Raw genomic sequence first — 27,884 nt, forward strand, 5'->3', positions numbered from 1 at the left:
TTGACCCATCGATATCAAGTGGACCAATCTGATTCATCCCCTTCCTTCTAGAGTTTACATAAGTAAAGAACTCTTTGCTGTTTTTCTTTGCATCCTTTTCCAAGGATTTCTCATAATCTGCCTTTGCCTGCCTAATCTACTTTGTGACTTGGTTACAGACCAGCTTATATCTATCATAGGCTTCCATGTCACCCATTAACTAAATTTTGTTTTCCATTTAAAATGATAAACTGAAGCAAATTGAGGACTTCTGATAATATTTCTGCCATAATTGTCATATTTACCAAAATGTATAAAGGTTGCAAATGCTCATTTTGGAATATTTTGAGAGAGCACCTCTCAAATATTACTTAGCTTTGCCTTAACTATTAATAAATTTCTTTTGTTTATATTTCTATTTGTGATGCTAGTCATTAATGTATCATACCATTGCGAAAAAGGGTTAGAAATGTGAAATTCCTAAGCGATGCACTTTCTTTGAATACCAGTGTATTTATAAATTTATATATTCAGAATTTTCTATGGTCTAAAGTAAGAAACAGGGCAATTAAACAGTTAAATCACATTGATAAATGTAATGTGCTTATGACAGTGTTCTGAATATAAATGAAATAAAGAAATAGTGAGCAACAGAATTTGACAATTATACAGAAATTGAGTAGCTTTTAGATATTGGCATGCAAGAGAAATATTAAATTATTAAAATATGCAATTTATAATAAGATTAATTTTAACACAATAATAACAATATTAACAATATAAAACAATCAGGTATTTATCCTAATTTTAATATCAAAGGGATATTTTGAAGGAAGAGCCATCTTTGAAGAAGCATTAGTAGAGGTATATGATGCAAGAAAGCAAGCTTATGCAGCATCAGCCAAAAAAAAAAAAAAACCACTTCCACTTCACCCCTCCGTTCTTTCCAAGTACCTGTCCAGCTCAGCCTTAAATTTATTTAGGCTATCAACTTTCACAACAACGGATGGAAGTGTATTCCACCAACCAACCACCCGCTGGCTAAAGGCAAACTTCCACACATCTATCCTACATCTGTCTTTCCTCAATTTGAATTTATGCCCTCTCAAATGATTATTCTGAGCAACAGGAAGAATTCCATCAGCATTGAGCATGCTCAAACCATTCAAGGCTTTATACACCTCAATCAGATCACCTCGCAGGTGGCTAGTCTCCGGACACCGTAATTTGCAAAATTTAAGCCTTTCTTCATAAGAGCAAGATGATGCAAGAAAGCAAGCTCATGCGGCATCAGCCAAGAGGAAAAAAAAAAAAAAAAAAAAACAACAGATGCTCCCATTTCACCCCTCCGTTCGTTCCAAGTACCTATCCAGCTCAGCCTTAAATTTATTTACGCTATCAGCTTTCACAACAAAGGATGGAAGTCTGTTCCACCAACCAACCACCCTTTGTTCCATTCATTAATCTTGTTGCCCTTCTCTGTACTCGTTCCAACAGCTCTACATCCTTCTTAAAATGAGGCCTCCAGACCTGTATACAGTACTCAAGGTGTGACCTGACCACTGCCTTATATAAGGGGATAATCGCCTCCTTTTCCATGCTAGAAAAATTCCTGTATATCATTGACAAGACACTATGAGCTACTCGTGCAGACCGTCTGCATTGCTCAGAAAACTTCATATCTGCCTGCACAATTACCACCAGGTCCTTTTTGTTCTCTGCCACTGTTAGTGTAGTACCACAGAGTTGATACGTCACTCTGGGGTTGCTGCTTCCCATATGTAATACTTTACATTTGTCAATGTTAAACTTCATTTTTCACTTCTCAGCCCATCTGCTCAACCTTTCCAGATCCTGTTGCAGTAGCATAGTGTCAGTAGTGTCCTTGACAACCCTGCCAACCTTCGTATCGTCTGCAAACTTGGACATTAACCTGGATATACCATCATTAATATCATTTATAAATACAGAAAACAATAATGGACCCAATACTGAACCCTGAGGGACTCCACTAATAACATTAGTCCACAATGAGCAGTGTCCATTGATTACCACTCTCTGTCTTCTCCCCCTCAACCACCCCTTTATCCATAGCAGCAATTTGCCTCCAATGCCACACTGCTCCAATTTGTGCAACAGTATCAAAAGCCTTTCTAAGATCCAAATATATAATATCAAAGTTATTCCCTGCATCCAGTTCTTTTGTGACTGCATCATAGTATGCAATCAAATTGGTCAGGCAAGACTTCCCCTTAACAAAACCATGCTGTGTCTGAGCTATAACTGAAGTCTTGTCTAGATGATCCTGCAGTGCTTCTTTAACCAGTGCCTCCATTAATTTTCCAGGAACAGAAGTGAAACTAACAGGTCTATAATTACTTGTTGCCTTTTGATCCTCCTTTGTGAATTGGGGTCCCATTTGCACATCTCCAGTCCATGGGGACCTCCCCTGAGTCCAAGGAAGCTCTCATAATTATGACTAAGGGTTTGCTTACTTCCTTTGCTGCCTCCTTTAATATAACTGGATAGATCCCATCCACCCCAGGTGCCTTTCTTGTATTTATCTTCAACAATTTCTCCTCCACTTTACTTTCAGTTATAACAAGATTCTCTAGCTTACTGCTAGAGTTGAATACACCTCTGGCATTACCCTCCCTGAATAACTCCTCATGGGTGAATGTAGATGCAAAATACTCATTTAGTTTGTTAGCCAACTGAGCAGGATCATCAACAGTTGAACCACTAATATCCAGTTGCCTAATCTTATTCATCCCTTTCCTTCTAGAGTTTACATAGGTAAAGAACTCTTTTCTGTTTTTCTTTGAATCCTTTGCCAAGGATTTCTCATAATCTGCCTTTGCCTGCCTAATCTCCTTTGTGACTTGGTTACAGACCAGCTTATATCTATCATAGGCTTCCATGTCACCCATTAATTTATATGTATCCCATGCATTTTTCTTCTATGCCACATGTCTCATTAGTTCATCTGACATCTATTTAGGCTTAAACCTGAACAATATTTCTTAGTTGTTATGTAAAGCCTAGTAGCTTCCAAGACAATTTCTTTGAATGCTTCCCATTTTGAATTTGCTGTTGGAAACATCATCAGTTGGGTCCCACTGTATAGAATTTAAATACTATCTCAGGCCACCATAGTCACCTTTACGAAAGCAAAAACCCTTCCCTTTACCCCTGATGGTAGTTACCTCTTTGAGTAAACCTCACTTCAGCACACAGTGATCTCTGCCACGTAGTAGTTCCTTTATCTGCAGATTCTTAATGCATGAAGAATCACTACTGATAATCAGATCAAGAGTATTACTCTCTCTAGGTGCCTCCCGAATATGTGATGTAGAAAACAATCATCCAATAAATCCACAAAAGCCCTGCTAGTGTGTGAGTGACCAACCCACAAATTCCAGTCAATATCTGGGAAATTAAAATCCCCCATTATAAGACTCTGATGCTATCGAGGCAGTGTTAGGTGTGTCGGAAAACTGCTAGCTTTGGGGGAGACAAAGACGAATAGATTAACAGTAGCCACTGGCAGAGGTGAAAGAGATTCTTGCACTGCTTCTATTGGAATGAGCAGAATCCTGAAAAACAAGATGCAGGATATTTCAGAGACTGCCGGAAGTCATTGCCGGTACAAGTAAACACATGGGTTGTGTTAGGGTAGCTAAGAATAGAAATAGGTGCATGTATACTTGCGTGTACACCAATGCTAGGAGTTTAGTAAATAAATTTGATGAATTTGAGGTATTGCTCAAAACATCAAAGGCAGATATTGTTGGAATATCAGAGACGTGGTATCACACAGATATAAGGAATGCAGAACTGGAATTTGGGGAGTACAATGTCTACAGAAAGGTTAGACTGGATAGGAAGGGAGGAGGGGTTATGCTATTAGTTAAGAAATACATAAAATCCAAGGAAGCGAAGCCAGTGGACATCGCTGGACAGTGCAGTGTCGAGTCAGTTTGGTGTGACATAAGCATTGGGAGATCAAAATTGAGAGTAGGAGTGTGCTATAGGCCTAATGACTCTGATGAGTATAATAAGAAACTGTACAGGGAAATAGAGTGGGCCAGTAAATCAGAGAGTCTTATAATGGGAGATTTTAATTTCCCAGATATTGACTGGAATTTGGGGCTGGTCACTCACACACTAGCAAGGCTTTTGTAGATTTATTGGATGATTGTTTTCTACATCAGCATGTTCGGGAGGCAAGTAGAGGGAGTAATACTCTTGATTTGATTATCAGCAGTGATTCTTCATGCATTAAGAATCTGCAGATAAATGAACCACGAGGTGGCAGTGATCACAGTGTACTGAAGTGGGATTTACTCAAAGAGGTAACTACCATTAGGGGTAAAGGGAAGGGGTATTGCTTTCGTAAAGGCGACTATGATGTACTAAGACAGTATTTAAATTCTATACAGTGGGACCAACTGATGATGTTACCAACAGCAAATGCAAAATGGGAAGCATTCAAAGAACTTATCTTGGAAGCTACTAGGCTTTACATACCAACTAAGAAATATTGTTCAAGGTTTAGGCCTAAATGGATGTCAGATGAACTGATGAGGCATATGGCAGAAAAGAAACATGCATGGGATACATACAAATTAACACATGACACAGACGCCTATGGTAGATACAAGTTGATCTGTAACCAAGTTACAAAGGAGGTTAGGCAGGCGAAGGCAGATTATGAGAAATCTTTGGCAAGGGATGCAAAGAAAAACAGCAAAGAGTTCTTTACTTATGTAAACTCGAGAAGGAAGGGGATGAATCAGATTGGTCCACTTGATATCGATGGGTCAACTGTTGATGATCCTGCTCAGGTAGCTAACAAACTAAATGAATATTTTGCATCGACATTCACACATGAGGAGTTATTTCGCGAGGGGAAAGCCAGAGGTGTATTCAACTCTAGCAGTAAGCTAGAGAATCTTGTAATAACTGAGAGTAAAGTGGAGGAGAAATTGTTAAAGATAAACACAAGAAAGGCACCTGGGGTGGATGGGATCTATCCAGTTATATTAAAGGAGGCAGCAAAGGAAGTAAGCAAACCCTTAGCCATAATTATGAGAGCTTCCTTGGACTCAGGTGAGGTCCCCACAGACTGGAGATGTGCAAATGTCACCCCAATTCACAAAGGAGGATCAAAGGCTGACACAAGTAATTATAGACCTGTGAGTTTAACTTTTGTTCCAGGAAAATTAATGGAGGCACTAGTTAAAGAAGCACTGCAGGATCATTTAGACAAGACTTCAGCTATAGCTCGGACACAGCATGGTTTTGTTAAGGGGAAGTCATGCTTGACCAATTTAATTGGATACTATGATGCAGTCACAAATGAAATGGATGCAAGGAATAACTTTGATATTATATACTTGGATCTTAGAAAGGCTTTTGATACTGTTGCACATGGAAGACTGCTGCACAAATTGGAGCAGTGTGGCATTGGAGGCAAATTGCTGCTGTGGATAAAGGGGTGGCTGAGGGGGGAGAAGACAGAGAGTGGTAATCAATGGACACTGCTCGTCGTGGACTAATGTTATTAGTGGAGTCCCTGAGGGCTCAGTGTTGGGTCCATTATTGTTTTCTGTATTCATAAATGATATTGATGAGGGTATATCAAGCTTAATGTCGAAGTTTGCAGACGATACAAAGGTAGGCAGGGTTGTCAAGGACACTACTGACACTATGCTGCTGCAACAGGATCTGGAAAGGATGAGCAGATGGGCTGAGATGTGGCAAATGAAGTTTACCATTGACAAATGTAAAGTATTACACATGGGAAACAGCAACCCCATAGCAACGTATCAACTCTGTGGTACTGCACTGACAGTGGTAGAGAATGAAAGCGACGCGGACGCGGAGGTGGTTGTGCAGGCAGATATGAAGTTCTCTGAGCAGTGCAGACGGGCTGCAAGAGTAGCTCATGGTGTATTGTCAATGATATATAGGAATTTTTCTAGCAGGGATAAGGAAGTGATTATTCCCTTGTATAAGACAATGGTCAGACCGCACCTAGAGTACTGTATACAGCTCTGGAGGCCTCATTTCAAGAAGGATGTAGAGCTGCTGGAACGAGTACAGAGAAGGGCAACAAGATTAGTGAATGTAACTAAGGGGTGCTCTTACGAAGAAAAGCTTAAGTTTTGCAAATTACAGTGTCTGGAGACTAGGCACCAGCGAGGTGATCTGATAGAGGTGTATAAGGCCTTGAATGGTTTGAGCATGCTCAATGCTGATGGGATTCTTCCTCTTGCTCAGAATAATCACCTGAGAGGGCATAAATTCAAATTGAGGAAAGACAGATGTAGGATAGACGTGCGGAAATTTGCCTTTAGCCAGCCGGTAATTGGTTGGTGGAACAGACGTCCATCCCTTGTCGTGGAAGTTCATAGCCTAAATAAGTTTAAGGCTCAGCTGGAGGTATTTTGAACGAACAGAGGGGTGAAGTGGAAGTGGTTTTTTTTTTTTTTTTTGGCTGATGCTGCATAAGCTTGCTTTCTTGAATCAAATGCCTCTACTAATGCTAATACTAATGACTCTCTGATTTACTGGCCCACTCTATTTCCCTGTACAGTTCCTTATTATTCTCATCAGAATTATAAGGCCTATAACACACTCCTCCTCCTCCTCCTCTCAATTTTGATCTCCCACTGTTTATGTCACATTAAGCTGACTCGACACTGCACTGTTCAGCAATGCAGGCTGGCTTCACGTCCTTGGATTTTATGCGTTTCTTAACTAATAGTATAATCCCTCCTCCCTTCGTATTTTGTCTATCCTTCCTCTGCACATTGTACTCCCCAAATTCCAGTTCTGCATTCCTTATATTTGTGTGACACCACATCTCTGATATCCCAACAATATCTGCCTTTGATGTTCTGAGCAATACCCCAAATTCATCAAATTTATTTACCAAACTCCTAGCATTGGTGTACATGCAAGTATATATGCACCTGTTCCTATTCTTAGCTACCCTATCACAACCCATGTGTTTACTTGTACCACAGTGACTCCCAGCAGTCTCTGAAATACCCTGCATCTTGTTTTCCAGGCTGCTGCTCATTCCAATACAAGCGGTGGAAGAATCACTTTCACATCTGCCAGTGGCTACTGTTAATCTATTAGTCATTGTATCCCCCCCCCAAGCTAGGGCCGACCGGGCTAGCCGAGTGGGTAAAGTACCTGCCCTGCAACCCAAAGGTTGCGGGTTCGATTCCCGCCTCGGGCTTGGATCAATGTACTGCAAAAAACCTTGGGAGGTGCAATATGGCCACAGAAGCCGATGCGCCAACAACTACCAAATCAAAAAAAAAAAACCCCCAAGCTAGCAGTTTTCCGACCCACCTAACACTGCCTCAATAACATCAGCAAATATTCTTGCACCCTTCCTATTTAAGTGTATCCCATCACTGTAGAAGCAGTCTGTCCTGTTAACAAGTACAGACCAGGCTTAAAAAAATTCTACCCCTTGAGCATTGCACAATCTTTTCAGGGCCGAATTGATCGACAAGGCTCTCATAATATACTCCCTCTTATCGTGTCTGGGCAGAATTGCAGACACTTTCAAATTCAATCCTAATTTACGGCTTTTTTTCAACAGTGACCTGTACTTGTTAAGTTATTCTGCCGGTCTCCTACTCTTAATATCATTAGTAGAAGGTAAGCTCTATAAGATTTGCTTTCCGCATCTTGCAAGTTAATTAACTGTATCACCCATATAATTAGTTTTCTGGAAGAAACATTGAGGAATCTGTGATAGTGAGAGGCATTAAAATTGATAGCTTCTGAGTGCTTTTGCCTCTAGTAAATTCATATTAATTTTTTGCTTGCTGATTATATAATAGATAATTAAACATAACCTAGATATGAGATTTGCATAGACATCAAGAATATTGGAAATAACTGCTGCTTTACAGTATAGATAAGTTCTTGCCCTTGACTGTTAACAGTTCCCATTAATAGCCACCATTGCTATTGTAGCCATCATAATATAAGTATGACACAGAACAGTTTTTGAGAGAGAGAGAGAGAGAGAGAGAGAGAAGTGCTGGTCAGAAAGAATCTAAATCTGATGATAAGCTGTCTTTGCCTTTAGAATGTTTATTAAAAATTCATAGTGAATGAGTGTGTTCCCTGCCATGACTCTTAACTTGAATTTCCCTAATGGTGAATTGCCAAATGAGCAAGAAAGCAAAAGATCTCATTGTCTTCCTTTGTGAGGGTTATTTAACTTAATTCTCTTGCTTTAGAATATAGAGTCACAAAAACATGTTTGCAGATTTAACAAATGTTCTTTCCAAACCCACTGCAGTTTCATAATTGTAGTTGAAACTTGGCTCGAAGAAGATATGAGCATGTTAGCATTTATGTTAAATTTTGTTTAAAATAAATAAATGCACAAGGCATAATACTTTAAGAGTTTGGTATCTATATAATATCGGTGTTTAGAATCACCATAGATAACTCTTAATAAACTACAAAGTAGTTGTTGTAGGCATCGTTTGCTCTTTCTCATATTGTGCTCTGCCTTCACGACGAGTTGCCATGATATTGCACTACTTCGAATAAGTAACTCTTCACTAAAAGAGAAGACTATTGTTACTTATTCTCAGTTGAGTACCACCACCCAGACAGCACTGTTTCACGGCTATTGGCCGATCATCAGTGGGTGGGCAGGTACCCTGGTATTGCAGACATGACGACCCAGTTGTGAAGTTAATCACACAATATGAGAGATGCCAAGAGGTGTAGATGTCAATATTTAAAATAAATAAATGCACAAGGCATAATACTTTAAGAGTTTGGTATCTATATAATATCGGTGTTTAGAATCACCATAGATAACTCTTAATAAACTACAAAGTAGTTGTTGTAGGCATCGTTTGCTCTTTCTTTTAGTGAAGAGTTACTTATTCGAAGTAGTGCAATATCATGGCAACTCGTCGTGAAGGCAGAGCACAATATGAGAAAGAGCAAACGATGCCTACAACAACTACTTTGTAGTTTATTAAGAGTTATCTATGGTGATTCTAAACACCGATATTATATAGTTAAATTTTGTTTACAGCTTGCTAAAGTGCAGGGACCGTGGAGTTTATCAAGAGTTATGTACTCAAGGGTTTCGGGCCTACAGTGCCATCAATTAAAAATTTCCAAGCAAAAAGCTTTAAAGAAATTAAAGTGCTCAACATTCAGCAGGTAACCATTCTTTCCTCTGCTAATGATGCTGAACTATATTCAAAGAGTTTTTGGCACATTCCAACAAATCTCGATTACTATCCAAGAAAAAGTAGACCCTGTATCAGATCATCTGTCACTGTATTTTTACATAAAGTTAAATAATGATCATAAAGAGAGACAAATAGTACATAACACAAACTGCAAGAAATTCCAATTTCATATCTTTGCCATATGTAATGAAAGTAGCAGAACCTTCCTTTCAAGTTGCCAAATAGGGAGAAATTGATAAATGCTTTGCATATCAAACCAGGAATGGAAAGAGAATATTTTCAGACACAACGGTGCCTATCAATTCTGCTGTTGATTTTCAAGAGTGGGCAGGTATGTTGCATTGGTCGGAATGAAGAACAGATGAAGTAATAAGAGAATTTATTGTAACAGGAAAGCTTCTTGTCACCTATCTTCTCAAGCTCAGGAACAAAATATGACATAATAGAACTATCATTTCTTTGCTAAATAAGTCATCAATAAGTGTTCGGTGTATTAGGTAATTTTTATATCAAAATAGCTTTATATTTTATCAGAGACACAATATAATGTTATTAATAATGTATTAATCCATTAATCCCTTCGCACATGACTTATTGGAACATGTGGAATTGCAGGACTGAGTTTTCTGAATGCATGTGTGCCTGCAGTTAGTGAGTTTCTGATTGTGGCGGGTTCTTTGGAGTGTTTCTTTGTTGTAAAATTTTGAAGTTTCTAAAAATGAATGCTCTGTTACTTAAAGGCTTTTAATTATTCATTTGTCCATTAATTTAATTTAATTAATATAACATGACTATCCAAAATTAGAGTGACATGGTGAAAAATCAAATCAGAATTTTAAAAAAAAATTCCTTAAAAAATTAAAAATAGAAAAATGGAAAAAAAACCTCATTGTTACTTAAATATTAGTATAAGTCAAACTCAATGCAACAAGGCATCATAGGTTTAAGAATATAAATAATCTATATAATATTGGTGTGCATACACCTAGATCACTCTTAAAGGCAAAAAAACTACGTTTTTAGTGTTAAAGGGCATCATTTTATCTGTATCTCATATTGTGCTCCTCCTCCTACACAATGAGTTGCCATGTATTCCACTACCTCGAATAAGTAACGCTTCACTAAAAGAGACTATTCTCTTTTAGTGAAGAGACATGACATATAGCCTTCTCTGTAGAGAAAGGCGCCTCCGTAGCCAGGTGGGAAGGAGCAGCAGTATGTAGCACACGCTTCTTGATTAGACCGGAGTTCGAGCCCGTCACCACCAAATACGGAGAATGCAGAAAGGTCAGGGAATGACCACCGCATATTCCCGGAGCAATATGGCCTTAGTTGCTAATGCTCCTTAAAAAAAAACCAAAAACCGTAGAGGAGACTATATGTCATGTCTGCAATACCCTTACCTGCCCACCCACCAGTAAAAGGCCAGCAAGCCTTGAAACGGTGCCGTCTGGGTGCTGGTGCCCACTGAGAATAAGTAACAATAGTCTTCTGTTTTAGTGAACCGTTACTTATTCGAAGTAGTGCAATACATGGCAACTTGTTGTGAAGGAGGAGCACAATATGAGATATAGACAAAATGATGCCCTTTCACACTACAAACGTTTTTTCGCCTTTAAGAGTGATCTATGGTGTTTGCACACCAATATATAGATTAAATATTAGTATACACTAATCTTATTTTAGTATATATTTAATTGTATTAATCTTATTTTAGAAAATGTATTAGCCATATAGTACTAAGAAACCACAAACTTTTGCTGCACTAGCCGAAAAATTACATAAATAAACTAATAGTGCTTTACACTATTGTTTATTTAATAAAAATTCAGTGCGGATGCATAGTGTTTATATGCAGTAAATTAATCAAAGTTATTATATGTCTGTACATTTTCTAGAGTATTCTCTATTGGGAAGCATTACTTATTCTACGTATAACCGAATAGGCAACTTATTGTGAATGCATTCATGATATGAAATGTAATGAAATGATGCAACTATAATAACTTTGGTTAATTTACTGTGTATAGACATTATGCATTTGCACTAACTTATATATGTCTAAACACTAATAATAAAAAATTAAAAGAAAGTAAACATCCTATTGTGTTTCCTTTCTCACATGATTTGCTATTCAGCTATCCAAGCTGACAGTCTCAATTAACTTACTCATGCAATTTACAACTCACTAGCTAAAAGAAAGCTTCCTATAATCCAGTCCTTTTTTTTTTTTTTTTATGAAAACCCCAAACACACAAGGTATTAGAACCTTTAGTACTGTGCATGGGTTGGAGGTTGCGAAGACGAAAGAAGATATTTGTTGACATTAGACTTGAACTTCTGTAGACTGTAATTTTCAGGAAATACGTATGAAGGAAGGCTGTTCCAGATAATGGCAGTTGAATGAATAAACGAGGAAGAAGAAAAGTTGATTTTGTGAGTTTGAAGTTGGACAGTAAATGGATGTTGGTTGGTGGCAGCATGTGTTTGGACTGTTTTGAAAGAGAGAGTGGGAATTATAGAAGCCAATTCAGAAGAACAGTGCCCATGGAAATATCTATAGAAGAGGCATGCAGCAGAAACAGTACGTCTATTTGACAGAGAGTGGAGACTGTTAAAGAGGAGTCATTAATTAACCTAACTGCCCTCTTCTGAATATAACCTAGAAGCCTGAGAGAGGTTTTGGGGGCACCACCCCAGGTGTGAGAACAATATTCCATGGTAGGGTGGATTTGCGTTTTGTACAGAGTGAACAGCTGTTTGGAAGAAAGGTAACACCGAGAGCGAAAGAGAAAAACCACGTTTTTTATATGCAGAGGAAGCAATATTTGTAATGTGCTTGTGTCAAGAGAGATTAGAAGTCAGGGTAATCTCCAAAAGAGGTATATCATTTTGCCTAGAAATCGGAGTGTCACCAAAGATAAGCATAGGAGCAGAAGAATCCTTTTTTGCGAGATATAAGATAAGACTGACTTTTAGAAGGATTGAAATCATCTAAGTTGTCTTTGCCCCACTAGAGATCGGCATTTAAGGAATTGGTAGCAGATATCTGAGAAGTTGAAGTTGATTGAGCAGGGCAAGTTTCTCAAAATGGAAAGTGGAATGCAATGTGCTATCATCGGCAAAACTATGGATAGGATTTCCAGTCAATAGAAGAAGCTCATTAATATACAAGAGGAAAAGAGTTGGGGAAAGGCCTGAACCTTTGGGGTCAACAGCATTAGTGGAGAAGTTAGAAGATAGAGAACTATCTACCATCAGACTCATTGAGTGATCAGAGAGAAAACCTGATAACCAATTACAAAAAAACAATTGGCAAACCATAAGACGGAAGCTTGTTTAGAAGACCTTTACACCAAACATGATCCAAAGCCTTTGAGATGTCAAGAGCAGCTGCTTTTGTTTCACCAAACTTTTCCATTGAATTTGTCCATAAATGGGTAACATACGCCAGAATATCTCCAGTGGATCGACACTGACGGAATCCATACTGGTGATCGTTGATCAGACGGAAGGTTTCTAGGTAGTTTAAGAGTTGGCGGTTAATTGATTTCTCCATTACTTTAGAAAGAGTAGAAGTAACTGCAATGGGACGATAATTGGATGGGAGGAATTTGCCACCCTTTTTAGGAACTGGCTGGATATGAACAAATTTCCAAGCAGAAGGAAAAATACCTTTGGAATAAGAAAGTGAAAAAAGGCAGCAAAGAACAGGAGTAAGTTCAGGAACACAGGTTTTGAGAACAAGCGAAGAAATATTAGGACCTGGAGCTTTCTTAGCATCAAGACTCGTCAAAATCCTTCTGACGGAAGATCACAGGAGGCATTGAATGGAGCGTGTTGGGAACGGTGGGAGATGTTTTACCAAAGTCATTAACACATGAGTTATAAAAAATAATGGGATGCAAGCAGGTCAGCTTTATCCTTGGTTGAAGTGACAACAGAATCATGTGGTTCTGACAGAGGTGAGAGCAGAGATGGACAAAAGTTGCAACCAATAGCTGTGGAAAGAGACCAGAATGCTCGGCTACTAATAGGGCAAGAAGCAAGTTTTCTACTCTTAGCCTGTTCAAAATCTAGTTTGGACTGATTAATGACTGCTTTACAATTGTTGTGAACTTTGCAGGCAGAAAATGAAACTAAAGAATTGGAAACAAGCCAATTACGATATGCAGCATTCTTCTTGTGAACAAACAGCCTTAGCCCATTTATTGGAAAACCAAGGTTTAGTTAAAGGATGAGATTTTAAAGTGGTGGTGGAATAAAGGATTCCATTCCTACAAGAATAATTTCACCAACACACTCTGATCAAAAGTTGACATCAGAAGTTTAGAAACAGTAATCTGACCAAGGAAAAGAAGAAAGAAATCTCGCAAGTCATCCCATTTTGCATTCTTGTAATGCCAACAATATGAGGTTCGGAATAGCCATGAGATAAAGTCTCCATTAGAGAAGAGACAATCACCAAGTTGTGATCTGAGATGCCTAAAAGACCTCTCACTTCGAACGTGTAGTAGAAGGGTTGTTTGTGAGAAAAAGATCAAGCATGTTGGCTGTATGGTTAGGATTGTCCGGTATTGTTGTAGGTAAATGAACAACCTGTGAACCAGCCAGGTCGGTATGACTAGAAAAACGGAAGCTGCTGGAGTTGTGAACATTAAAATCACCAAGGAAAATTATCTCACCGTTAGGAAAGTTGAACTGGAGAAAGTCAAGTTGCAAAGAGAGGAAGTCAAAGAGCTTGAAGTGATTAGTGGAGTTCGGAGAATAGTAGAGACAACTAATGAATTTGACACAATGAGGTAGAGAGATTTTAAGCCAAAGAAGATTGAAAAGAGAAGATTCCAAATTACAAGTCTCTGATGGAATATCGGAATGGACATATGCACAAATACCACCTTTGAGGCGAAAGGAATCATACAGCGAATAATTTGGGCAACTGAGATGAGCAGTAGTTGAATCAACCGATAACTGAGATTCTGTCAGAAAAAGTACATGGGGTTTGGCAGACTGCAAGTGGAAATGGACATCATTGAGATTAGAATTGAGACCATGTTATATTTGTAAAATGAACTAGGAAGTGTTTGGGAGGTATAGATCTTTTTGCAGATAAGCTTACTCTATTAGTTTGACAATTCATGGTGTATTCAATAATAAGTAAAAGTGGTTGAGACATGCTGTATGAAATAATGAAATTTTTGGATATGGCATACACATGGTAATAATATACCCAGATCCTTAACATAACGTGGCCTCGACAATACAGTTTCGAGAATAATTTTGTTTCCGTCAAAGTGGCCACACTGTAAACCGTTACATCCTCCTGCTGTATAGCCCGAACCCCCCCCCCCCCTTTCTACCTGCATGTAAAGGGTAAACGTCATCAGTCATTTCAGTCATTGTACAAGTTGGTTCATGTAAAGACGTGTTTCAGTTCCATGTTATGTGAAAAATGGAATGCAATTTAGAGCAGAGTTGTGATAAAAAAAATTTTGTGAAAACTGGGGAATTGTCAATTGATATTTATGAAAAGTTGACCAGAGTTAATGGAAATGATACCACGTTGAAACCACGCATTTTCAATTGGGAAAAACGGTTTCAAGAAGGACGTGAATCCGTCGAAGATGTTGAGCATTTGGGGCATCCTTCATGACGAAAACATTGTTTGTGTGCGTGATCTTGTTCAAAGCAATAGGTGTGAAAAAATGTTAATTTGCTTTTTTGATAAAAAAAGAATCATCTACAAAGAGTTTATTCCACCTAATGAAATCAGTTGACAATTTTACCTTCAAGCTTTGGAAAGGCTTCGCAACTGAGTCAACTGGGTTCAACCCGAAATTTATTCGTTGTGGATTTTGCATCATGACAATGCTCTCACACATTCTGCCATTGAGTGAAAGAGTTTTTAACTTCAAAATCGATTACAACATTGCAGCACCCTGCGTATTCGCCTGATTTGTCTCCTTGCAATTTCTTTTTATTTCCTCAACTAAAAGGAGTCATGAAAGGAATGCATTTTCAGTCAGTTTCTGAAATTCAGAGTAATGTAATGCGAGTATTAAAACAGATACCAGAAAGTGAGTACCAGAATTGTTATGATCAATGGATTCGTATTTTTTTTTTTTTTTTCTTTTTGTAGTTGTTGGCGCATCAGCCTCTGTGGCCATAATGCACCTCCCAAGGTTTTTGCAGTACTTTGATCCAAGCCCGAGGCGGGATTCGAACCTGCGACCTTTAGGTTGCCAGGCAGGCACTTTACCCACCCAGCTAGCCCTGTCTACTGGATTCCTATGCTGGAATGCGTGTGTACAGTCTGAAGGGGACTACTTTGAAGGCGATGGCCTCACATCTGTATAATTTTCAAAATAATTTTAAATGAAAGAGTTTTTAACTTCTTGAAAAGTTCTTGAAACTTTATTGTCACACCTCGTATATCAATCTCTTCTCTACTTTTAAAATGTTTCTAGAAATTGCAAACTTTCCTCTCAATTCTTTTGTCATTGTACAAAAGGCATCCAGTATGCATTGCCAACTTGTTCCACAGTAATGTGCCTTCAATCATTTCTATTGAAAATTTTTCCAGCTTCTAATTTGCCAATGCACATTCATTTATTTTTACCCGAATGTTACTTTTGACTCAGTTTAGGTGGTATTCCTTATGCTTTTCAGGGACTACTTCAGGATTTCGGTATTCCCTAAATTTAATACTTAAATACATCTGAGCAGTACATCTGTGTATGTATGTATGCTTTTGAATCTATGCATTTATAAATCTATGCTTTTGAAGATCATTTTAAGTACATTTAAAATGTGTCCATTTATGTATAGTTTTGAAATTTTTCAAGCTTGCACTGCTGCTGTTTGTGTTTCTAATAGTAGACATAGTTTTAATAGTTGGCAGCATGAAAATAGCTTTAAAATTGGATGAGGGCTTTGTACCTATTGGCCATTTTTCTCTGATTTTGGTTTAAAAATGCTGAAATTCTCTGGAATTCAAATCCAGGAGTTGATGAAATCAAATTATGTGATGCTTAATAGGTGAAAGTGGGACTTCACAATAAAATAGAGCTTTTTTTTTTTTTTTTTTCAGTAGGCAACAATCCCGTTCATACTGATGGGGAATAAAAGTTTGCCAATAATGTACTAACATGTGTTAAGCATGATTACATATCATTGTATAGCTATTAATATAGTTAAATGTGTAGTTTCAATTTTTTTTGGCCTGTGCTCTCTGCCTCAAATATATAAATGGTATGAGGGTTCCACCTCAGATATGAGATAATGAGAGTAGGAGTGTGTTATAGACCTAATGACTCTGATGAGTACAACGAATAACTGTACAGAGAAAGAGTGGGCCAGTAAATCAGACTATCTAATGGGGGATTTTAACTTCCCAGATATTGACTGGAACTTTTGGATTGGTCACACACACACACACACACACACACACACACACACACACACACACACACACACACACACACACACACACACACACACACACACACACTCTAGCTAGACTTGTGGATTTATTGGATGACTGTTTTCTACAGCAGCATGTTATAGAGCAGAAGGAGTAATAATCTTGATCTGATTATCAGCAGTGATTATTCATGGATTAAGAACCTTCAGATAAAGAAACCACTTGGTGGCAGTGATCACAACATACTGATTTGGGATTTACTTAAAGATGTCACTACCATCAGTGATAAAGGGAAGAGTTTTTGCTTTTGTAAAGGTGACTAGAGTGGTCTCAGACAGTTTTTTAGTCCCCACCAGCTGGAGATTTTCTATAGCAGCATGTTCAAGAGATAACCAGAGAGTGTAATATTAATATTCTTTTTCTGATTATCAGCAGTGGTTATTCATGCATTAAGAATTTGCAGATAAAGGAACCACTAGGTGGCCATGATCACACTGTACTCATGTAGGATTTACTTAAAGGTATAACTACCATCAGGGATAAAGGGAAGGGTTTTTGCTTTCGTAAAGGTAACTACAGAGGTCTCAAACAGTTTTTAAACTTTATACAGGGAGAACAACTGATGGCGTTACTAACAGCAGGCGCTTCCGTAGCCAGGTGGGCAGTGCATAGCACACGCTTTTTGATTAGACCGAGGTTCAAGTCCGTGACCACCAAATATGGAGGATGCGGAAAGGTCAGGGAATGACCGCCGCATATCCTGGAGCAATATGGCCTTAGTTTCTAATGCTCCTAATAACAAACAAATTAACAGCAAATTCTAAATGGAAAGCATTTGAGAAATATGGCATTAGGAGCAATATGGCCTTAGTTGCTAATGCTCCTAAAAACCAAACAACAACAAATAACGTCAGGCCTAAAGTAAGAATAACAATGTTTTTTAAGTTTTTTTTACAATTATTTTTCATAATACTCTGCTAATGGGTAATGAAATCAAAATAAGAAGAAATTTATATTTTTTATATCAATTTAATTTTTACAAAACTTGAAAATTTCACAAAAAAATACACTGCACAGAGCACAGCAATATCAAAAACTCACTCCAGGGGCCTACACACATTTGGAAACTCATGATAAGGTCATAGAAGAGTGCACTACACTGAGGATCAGAAATTTAGTATCATCAGATCTCAAAATGTTAGTTGAGGTAGTGCTTTGTACTGCATGATTCTTGTGGTTTCACACCTTTTCTCTTTTCATATAATACTTCCAGCTCTTAAGTGGATGATAGATTTTTTGAGCTTTTACATCTCCAGTAAATAAATTTATCAAAGAGAATGCTGAAGGGTGTTAAGTTCTGAATTTCTTTCATTAAGCAAACTTGTTGAATTTGAATTTGCCAAAGACCATAAGTACATAATTTTCATGTTTTTGAGATGCCACTCACTATCTCCACAAGTCTTCTATCAGTCTATTAGAGTCGTTCAAGTTCTTAGGAGTTATTGTTGATGCCACCTTGATTTCAATGAACACAGCAACTCTATGTAAAATTAATTAAAGCCTTCTGAGTTTTCAGAATTGTTCTATTCAGGATTAATAATAAGATAGCCATATGAAATATATCCATTTCTTGCTGTTAGTTATCTGCTATGCAGTTTGGGCTGCAGCAGTTCATCAGGCATGAAGAGAATCTTAGCTTTAAAATTTTAGATTACAAATGGACTAACAGATGATCTAATCTTCCCTAAACTTCCTTAAGAAGTAATTAGTAAAAAATGTTTGTTAATTCATACTCCTTGCCATACAAAGTAACTGCAACAGTAACACCTCAAGCTTTTTGCCTTAAATAGTGCAGTTTGTTTTGCTTAATCTCCATTTTAGAATCCATTTTAGATGACTAGTATTTCACCATACATTTTTCTTTTTAATAGTGGTTGACTAAGGTTTGATACTACTAGATAGTAAAACGTTTTTTTTTTTTTTTTTGTTTATTTTAGTTCATATAAAAGGTTGTGTTCATTTTTTCATTTCTTCATTAATCTTTTGACCAGGTAACCTCTTTCAAAGTTACCAGAATCTATTTTTACCTTTGTCTTGGCACATTATAGCTACTGCTGCTAATGCACCAGAAAAATCCAATCCAGTTCATTTCTTCACGGTACATCCTCATCACATCCCCTTGTATATGTGAACTCCATCCCTTCCCCACATGTTTATTGAGATGTGAATTTTATTTTCTACCATAAATTGATTAAATTCATATTAAAATTATTAAAAATAAACGAGATATATGTTTTATTTATATTTATTTTTTTTTCAGACATGAAGGAAATGTAATGGAATTACGGAAACGATATTCAAACTTATACATTCCATCAGACTTCTGTTGTGCAAATTTTCTCTGGCAAGAAGCATTTCCCCCTCATTATCCATTTACAATGGATCATCCATGTTCATTTCATATAATGCACAAAGAAGTAGACCCAATCTTGGAAAATGATGCAATTCTGGAACCCTCTGATTCTGATCATGCATATAGTGCCAAGGTGAGAGTAATTAATTAAAATAGAACAAAATGAGGATGTATTTTTAAAAATATATTATAGTCTTATCTAATGTTTTTCTAAGTGCTTAGATATTAAGAATGTTTTTTAATAAATAATTTTGTTATCATGTACTTAGATTTCAGAAAAGCTTTGAAGAGTGATATAAAAATTGGAGCAGTTTGGCAATGAGGACAAGTCATTGCTGAGGATAAATGGATATCAATTGCGAGAAGACAAAGAATGGTTGTCAAGGGGTACTAATCTTGAATTAATGTTATTAGTAGACTCCTGCATGGTTTAGTGCTGGACTCATTCATTGTCTTTTTCAGTATTTATTGATGAAGGCATATCAGGCTGAGTGTCTAAATTTGCAGATAATATAAAGGTTAGTATGGTAGGTAATGACAATAATAAATGTATGTAAAAGGTACATATATATGATAATAATAAAAGTATGCTACTGCAACAAGATCTAGAAAAATTAAGCAAATGTGGCTAAGAATTGGCACTTGAAGTTTAACATTGGCAAATGAAAGGTAATCTAAGTGGAAAGCAGTAATCCCAGACTGTGTGATAAAATAGAAGATTACGGAACGTAAGGTAACAGACAAAATTTTTTTGGACTGCTTCAGTTTTGCTAATTAAAGTCTTGTGTGAGGATTCCAGATGGGTGAGCTGAATTCAAGGATTGGAAGAACTATAGTTTTACAAAGGATGACAGTGTATCTGTAGTTTTTGATCTTGTAGGTGTTCCGTTTGATAAATCCCAGTTTACGAATGAAAGATCAAAAAGAAATTATAGGATGTCTTGAAGTCATTGTTAAAGTCATCAACCATTTTATTGCTAAATCCCTAAATAAGAGACGTCTAAAAATAATTTTGGAAGATCTTCAAGCACTGCATTCTGATCTTATTACCCATATAGAGTTTCATTGGCTCAGCTGTGAAAAGGTACTCTCTAGAATTGTGGAAGTGTTTGAAGAAGTAAAAGCTTTTCTAATAGAAAGAAATAAAGAGAACCCTTATTAGTGAAATTTTTACTGAAGATTTCAAGATTACACTTTCATTCATGGCAAGTTTTAAAAGGAAATTTGCTTAATTTTCCTACTCTTCAAAAATGTGTGGAGAAAACTGCTGGGGAGTGCCCATAGTTTGTAGTGAATGTAATCAAAAACCTTAGTGACCAATTCCAAGAAAGACTTGAATACTTGAAAGAGCACCTCCCAAAATTTGAATTAATGTTAAATTACAGAAATTTTGAAATCAGTAACTTGGAATAAATTTTCAATCAGAATGAAGTAGTAGCTGCTGAGCTAGAACTTGCTGATATGCAGTCGTCGTTAGCTCAGAAATGTCTTTTCCAACAGAACACTATTTTAAAATTCTGGGGTTCTTCTGAATGCAAAAAATTTCGTTTATTACAAAAAGGTAAAAACGTTCAAAATACTTTCTCTGTTTGAAGCAACATACACATGTAAAAGTACTTTTTCATTAATGAACGATATCAAAAACAAAACAAAAAAAAAGGACACACTGGCTGACATCACATTTGGAATTGCGATTATCTCTTCATAATGGAGAAAGGTTTGACATCATCTCTTCAAGTTCACACTGATCAGGTAATAAATATTAGCCCCCAAAAATTATTAATTGAGAAATATAATTCTTGTATGCCTAATACAGCTAAAAAATTAATTTAAAACAATTTCACACATCCATTCTCTCTAAATGTTTCTCCAATTCCTCCTTGAATTTATTTAAGTTATAAACTTCCACAATGACAGACAGAATTTATTTACTTGAATTTATTTAAGTTATAAACTTCCACAATGACAGACAGATGGAAGTTTGTTCTAGCAATTAATCACCTACTAGTTAAAGGCAAATTTAAGCATATCTATTCTACAACTGTCTTTCCTCAATTTGAATTTATGCCACCTCAGGTTTGTAATCTGAGCAAGAGGAAAAATTCCATCAGAATTGAGCCTGCTCAACCCATTCAAGGCCTTATGCAACTCGTTATATCACCTCACGTGCCTAGTCTCCAGACACCAATTTTCAGAATTTAAGCCTTTCTTGATAAGACCACCATTTCCTTCCCCTCACCAATCTTGTTGCCCTTCTCTGTACTCGCTCAAGCAATTCTACATCCTTCCTATAATGAGGCCTCCAGATCTGTATGCAGTACTGAAGGCTTGTCATCGCCTTATAAAAAAAGGATAATCACCTCCTTTTCCCTACTAGCAAAATTCCTGTATATCATTGACAATACCCCATGACCTGCTCTGGCAGCCTGTCTGCATTGCTCAGAAAACTTCATATGTGAAGGGAAAGTCTTGTCTGACAAATTTGATAGGATATTATGATGTGGTTACAAAGGAACTGGATGCAAAAAATAATTTTGATATCATATATTTGGATTTCAGGAAAGCTTTTGACACTGTTGCACATGAAAGACTATTGTACAAATTGGAGCAGAATGGTATTAAGGGTAAGTTGCTACAATGGATAAAAAGGATGGTTAAGTGGGAGAAGACAGAGGATGGTAATCAATGGGTGCTGCTCTTCGTGGACTAATGTTATTAGTGGAGTCCCACAGGGTTCGGTGTTGGGTCCACTGTTGTTTTGTATATTTATCAATGATATTGATGAAGGTATATCAGGCTTGATGTCAAAGTTTGCAGATGATACAAAGGTTCGCAGGGTTGTTAATGAAAGTAATGGATGGCAGTTTGCTACTGCAACAGGATCTAGATAATTTAGGCAGATGGGCTAAGAAGTGGCAACTGAAGTTTAACCTTGACAAATGCAAAGTACTGCATATTGGTAGAAGTAACCCCAGAGAAACGTACCAACTGTGTGGTACTACACTTCAGGTGGTAGAAAATGAAAAAGACCTGGGAGTAATTGTGCAGGCAGATATGAAGTTTTCTGAGCAATGCAGACAGGCTGCCAGGGCAGGTCATGGGGTTTTGTCAATGATATATAGGAATTTTGCTAGCAAGAAAAAGGAGGTGATTATCCCTCTGTATAAGGCAATGGTCAGGCCACGCCTTGAGTACTGCGTTACAGGTCTGTAGGCCTCATTTTAGGAAGGATGTAGATTTACTTGAGCATGTACAGAGAAGGGCAACAAGATTGGTGAGGGGAATGAAGAGATCCTCTTACCAAGAGAGGCTTAAGTTCTGCAAATTGCAGTGGCTGGAGACTAGGCACCTGCGCAGTGATCTGATTGAGGCGTATAAGGCCTTGAATGGGTTAAGCACACTGAATTCTGATGGGATCCTTCCACTTGTTCAGATTATGAACCTAAAGGGGCATAAATTCAAATTAAGAAAAGACAGATGTAGAATAAATGTGCGGAAATTTGCCTTTAGCCAGCGGGTGGTTAATTGCTGGAACAAACTTCCATCTGTCGTTGTGGAAGTTGTGATAGGTTGAATAAATTTAAGGAGGAACTGGACAGGTATTTGGAGGGAATGGTGTGATTTTTTTTTTTTTTTTTGGCTGATGGTGCATAAGCTCATTCACATGCCACTACTACTACTAATATGACTGCACAATTACTCCCAGACCTTTTTCATTTTCTTCCACCGTAGTATAGTACCACACAGTTTGTAGATTTCTCTGGGGTTACTTCTACCCATATGCTTTACTTTGCATTTTCTCAGTGGTAAAATTCAGTTGCCACATCTCAGCTAATCTGTCCATATTTTCTAGATCCTGTTGCAGTAGCACACTGCCATTACTATCATTTCCAACCCTGCCAACATCTGCAAATTTCAATATTAAGCCTGATATACCTTCATCAGTATCATTGATAAATATACAAAACACCAGTGGGCCCAACACCAAAACCTGGGGGACTCCACTAATAACATTAGTCCACGAAGAGCAGCGTCCATTGATTACCACTCTCTATATTCTCTCACTCAACCACCTTTTTATGCATCGTAGCAATTTACCCGTAGTACCATACTGCTCCAGTTTGTACAGTAGTCTTCCATGCCCAACAGTCTCAAAAACCTTCCTGAAATCCAGGTATAAGTTATCAAAATTTATTTTTTGCATAGAGTTCCTTTGTAGCCACATCATAGTATACAATCATATTTGTCAGACAAGGCTTTCCCTTACAAACCCATGCTGTGTCTGAATTATTACTGCAGTCTTGTCTAGATGATCATGCAGTGCATCTTTAACCAGTGGCTCCATTATTTTCCTCGGAACAGAAGTTAAACTAATTGGTCTGTAATTACTCATATCACGCTTAGTTCCCCCTTTGTGAATTTTGGATACATTTGCATATCTCCAGTCCATTGGGACTTTCCCCTGAGGCCAACGATGCTCTCATAATTATGTCTAAGGGTTTGCTTACTACCTTTTCCACCTCCTTTAATATAACTGGATAGATCCTATCCATCCCAGGTGCCTTTCTTATGTTTAACTCAACAATTTCTCCTCCACTTTGCTTGCTCTCAGTTATTACAAAATCATTATGTACCCTGTTACAGTTTGATCAATTTCCAGCATTTTCCTCCCTTAATAACTCCTTGTGTGAAACTAGATGCAAAGTACTCGTTGAGATTATCAACTATCTGAGAAGGATCATCAACAGTCTAACCAACGATATCAAGTGAACCAATCTGATTCATTCCCTTCCTTCTAGAGTTTATAGAACTAAAGGAGTCCTTGCTGATTTTCTTACCATCCTTTGCCAAAGATTTCTTGTAATCTGCTTTTGCTTGTCTGATCTCCTTTGTGACTTGATTACAGACTAGCTTATATCTGCCGTAGGCTGCTGTGTCACCTGAATTTATATGCATCCCTTGCATTTTTCTTCTCTACCAAGAGTTTCATTAGTTCATCTGACATCTATTTAGGCCTAAAACTTGAACAATATTTCTTAATTAATTAGTTAATTGAGAATGCTTCCCACCTAGTATTTGCTGTTGGTGACATCATCAGTTGGTCCCACTGTACAGAATTTAAAAACTGTCTGATAAATATATATTTTAATATATGGTGCTCACACATATTGTAAGCTGCAAAACTTGCTCGCTTAAAGCAAAAGGTTAAGAAACCCTGGTCTATACTATTGCACACCATCAAGTATCATCATATAGGCTTCATAACTGTGTAGTGACTATTGCAACACCAGATTACCTACCCACCCACCAAAGAAGCGAATGAGTCTTGAAATAGTGCCACCTGAGTGGTGGTATCCGCTGAGAATAAGTAACATTAGTCTTCTCCATTGGTGAAGCGTTACTTATTCGAGGTAGCGCAATACGATGGCAACTCATTGTGAAGGTTTTCACATTATGAGATATAATTAAAACAATGCCAATTTATCTACTTCACTATGTACAAACATGATGCTTTAGCTCAAAATATTGCCTTAGAATTAGTCAATTCTCATGTATGTCTTTCTCCCAAGAAATTATCTCAAGTCTTTTTAATGTGTAAAACCCATCTAATTCAGAAAAATTTTTGTTTCTCCACAAAATGCTGCCCTCACCAAGTTTCGTTGTGTATCATTTATACTCTGATTTGTGGATTTTCCACTCTATTGTATCCCAAAGTTTAAACAGGAATAAAAATCATATGTCAGCTGCTTGCATAGGTTTTTATTATGACATGCATTCATTTGCACTTTCATGTACTCAGCAACTGTGACTGACTAGTACTTTCATTCATTAGCTGGTTGTAATTTCCTATATTTATTCAAAATTTAATAAGACTTTTGATATGCAATTAGGCTTTATAATTGTTTGAAATTTGCAGATGGACAATAAATATAATTACTTTAATCTGTTATTATATTTTGCTTACACATTATGATTTAGATGATGAATTTTTACAAATCGTGTTGCTTGTAGAATTTCATTAGTGCTCGTTTTGATGATTAAGGAGTTTTATAAGTGAAAATTTGATGATAAATTTTTATTTTTCTTTTATGTATAATTTCATGGGTTTTTTTTTTTTTTTTTTTATACACACTTTGGGTGTGGTATAGGTAATGCTCATATCCACACCTCCATTGAAAGAAATTTTTCACAAGTCTTGTGCTTTAGCAGAAGATCCAGATGATGTCCGTGACAACTTTGTCCATCCAACTCGTCTTATCAGTTTTTTAGTGGGCTTGAAAGGGAAGAATGAAACAGTAGCTATTGGAGGTCCATGGTCTCCATCATTAGATGGATCAGATCCAGAGAAAGATCCACAAGTTCTAATCCGGACTGCCATTAGAACTTGTAAAGCCCTTACAGGAATAGATTTAAGCCGATGTAGTCAGTGGTGAGCAGATCTCTTAAATTTTAAATAAAAGTTAATGCTCAAACATGACTTATGTTAAAACATAAAATTAACTTGAACACAGTTGGAATATTATTAATTAATCATCTTATATTCATTTAATCAGAATTGTGATTATGCTAATCACAATAATAGTTCCTGTAATCATAAATACTATGATCCTTTAATCATAAATACTATGATCCTTTAATCATAAATACTATCATACAATAACTATGATTACAGTTCCTGTAATCATAGTTATTGTGTAGTAATTTTCTTTTGTTCCTGTAAATTCTCTGTTAACAACAAAGTACCTTGTGATTTTCTTTTTAGTTTTAAATATATGTAAATTTTGCTTATTGTATTAGTTTTCTTTCAGATGAACTGTGCTGAATGCAAAGGAAGGTCCTGAAAAGTATATTATTGAAAATATTGCTGTGATATTTTGTTTTGAACACCCAGAATAATTTTTTGTATTTTGTAAATGTTTATGTACAAACTTGACACCTGACTGTTCATTCCGTAGAATATTTGGGCTAATTTTCTTCAACCTCTTTGCATTGTTTAAATTGTAGTGGACTTAATGCATTATATTATTTGATTCATTTCTTATTAAATAAGCAGGATATAAAATCTCTTATGATCTTTTTAAATTCAATTTAAATTTATTGGAATTTACACATTAGCAGATTATGTGAATTGTTAGATTTCTGATTTGAAGTTAATATAAAATATTTGCTGATATTAAAAACAGAATTGAAATTGCTGAAATGCAGATAAAGATTATAATTATGAAAATATATAGTAGTGAGCTACAAATAGGTATGAAGACTTAAAATTCATATGAAGATACAAATATTATGCAGAAATTGAAATATTTCATTCATTTTTATTATTCTAAACCTGTGAGAAAAACAAACCATCTTTTACATTGTTCTAGTTTTTTCTTAATTAACCAACTGCCAATTATCTGGGAAAGCCATATATTGGTCTATTTTCATATGAATAGCACTCCTTGAAAGTGGAGTTGAAGATTCTGTAGATAGAAGCATATCACCACTCTGTCAGCTGTTAAAGTCTGTCTTTTATCAGTCTGTCATGTCTATCCAACATGACAAAAGATTATTAAAGAGATAACTTAATGAGACATGCCATCTTATGCTTCAACATATAAAGTTTTTGAACATATAAAGTAAGGATATGAATTTGTATAGAATGGTGGAACTGTTCCATTTCTTTTTTACTGTTCTATGTTTGTGAAAGAGTCAACACTGATACTGGATGGCTCCCTTCTCCCCCAAGAGGCTTAGGATAGTAAAAATGAAGGATTTCCATTATTCTACATAAATTCATTTTAATGGCTGAATTGTCTTGCATAGACCTTGTTTTGTAGTCAGAAAACACATTCTGACTAACTAATCCTCTGCCTCAAACAAGAGCACTAAAGCTCTAAGTAGTGGGTATCCTTTTTCTTGGGTGAGAGCCATTGTTGGTAGCTCTTACACTACTTCGTTTAATGTACTGATTTTTGTCTTTTTGTGGAATGTTTTCTAGGTGGGTTATGATGTGGTCAAAGAGAATGTCTTTGGTGCTTTCACTGTAGAGAGTGCGAGGAAATTAAGTGCTAATTCAGTATATTTTCATACCTATTAAGAAATATTATTCAAGGTTTAGGACTAAATGGTTATCTAATGAACTAATGAGACTCGTAACAGAGAAGAAAAATGCATGGGATGCATATAAATTATCAAGCGACTCAGAAGCCTATGGCAGATATAAGCTAGTCTGTAACAGGTCACAAAGGAGGTTAGGCAGGCGAAGGCAGATTACAAGAAATCCCTGGCAAAAGATGCTAAGAAAAACAGCAAGGATTTCTTTACTTATATAAACTCTAAAAGGAGGGGAATGAATCTGATTGGTCCACTTGACATCAATGGTTCGAGTGTTGATGATCCTGCTCAGATAGCAAACAAACTGAATGAGTATTTTGCATCAACATTCACACATGAGGAATTATTAAGGTTTGAAAATGGCAGAAGGTTATCAAATTGTAGCAGGATACTTAATGATTTTGTAATAACTGAGAGCAAAGTGGAGGAGAAATTGTTGAAGTTAAACATAAGAAAAGCACCTGGGGTGGATGGGATCTATTCAGTTATATTAAAGGAGGCTGAAAAGCAACTAAGCAAACCCTTAGCCATAATTATGAGAGCATTCTTGGACTCAGGGGAGGTTCACACGGACTGGAGATGTGCAAATGTATCCCCAATTCACAAAGGGGGATCGAAGGGTGGCATGAGTAATTACAGACTAGTTAGTTTAACTTCTGTTCCGGGTAAAATAATGGAGTCACTGGTTAAAGATGCATTGCAGGATCATCTA

At 36.8% G+C, this 27,884-nt stretch overlaps 1 protein-coding gene across 4 annotated transcripts in view; it reads left to right on the forward strand.

Moving 5' to 3' along the window:
* The window catches only part of LOC150081594 (cell division cycle and apoptosis regulator protein 1-like), a 550,339-nt gene that overhangs the window by 242,284 nt on the left and 280,171 nt on the right, over positions 1–27,884 (forward strand). For all 4 annotated transcript variants that reach the window (XM_090380560.1, XM_090380561.1, XM_090380562.1 and 1 more), the window contains 2 exons: positions 18,980–19,205; positions 25,222–25,502. In XM_090380560.1, the coding sequence (XP_090236686.1) occupies positions 18,980–19,205; positions 25,222–25,502 (507 nt within the window). The remainder of the gene's footprint in view (positions 1–18,979; positions 19,206–25,221; positions 25,503–27,884) is intronic.

Source organism: Mastigoproctus giganteus, chromosome 8 (genome assembly GCF_048544385.1).
Source record: "Mastigoproctus giganteus isolate SK-2022 chromosome 8, ASM4854438v1, whole genome shotgun sequence".
NCBI lineage: Eukaryota > Metazoa > Arthropoda > Arachnida > Uropygi > Thelyphonidae > Mastigoproctus > Mastigoproctus giganteus.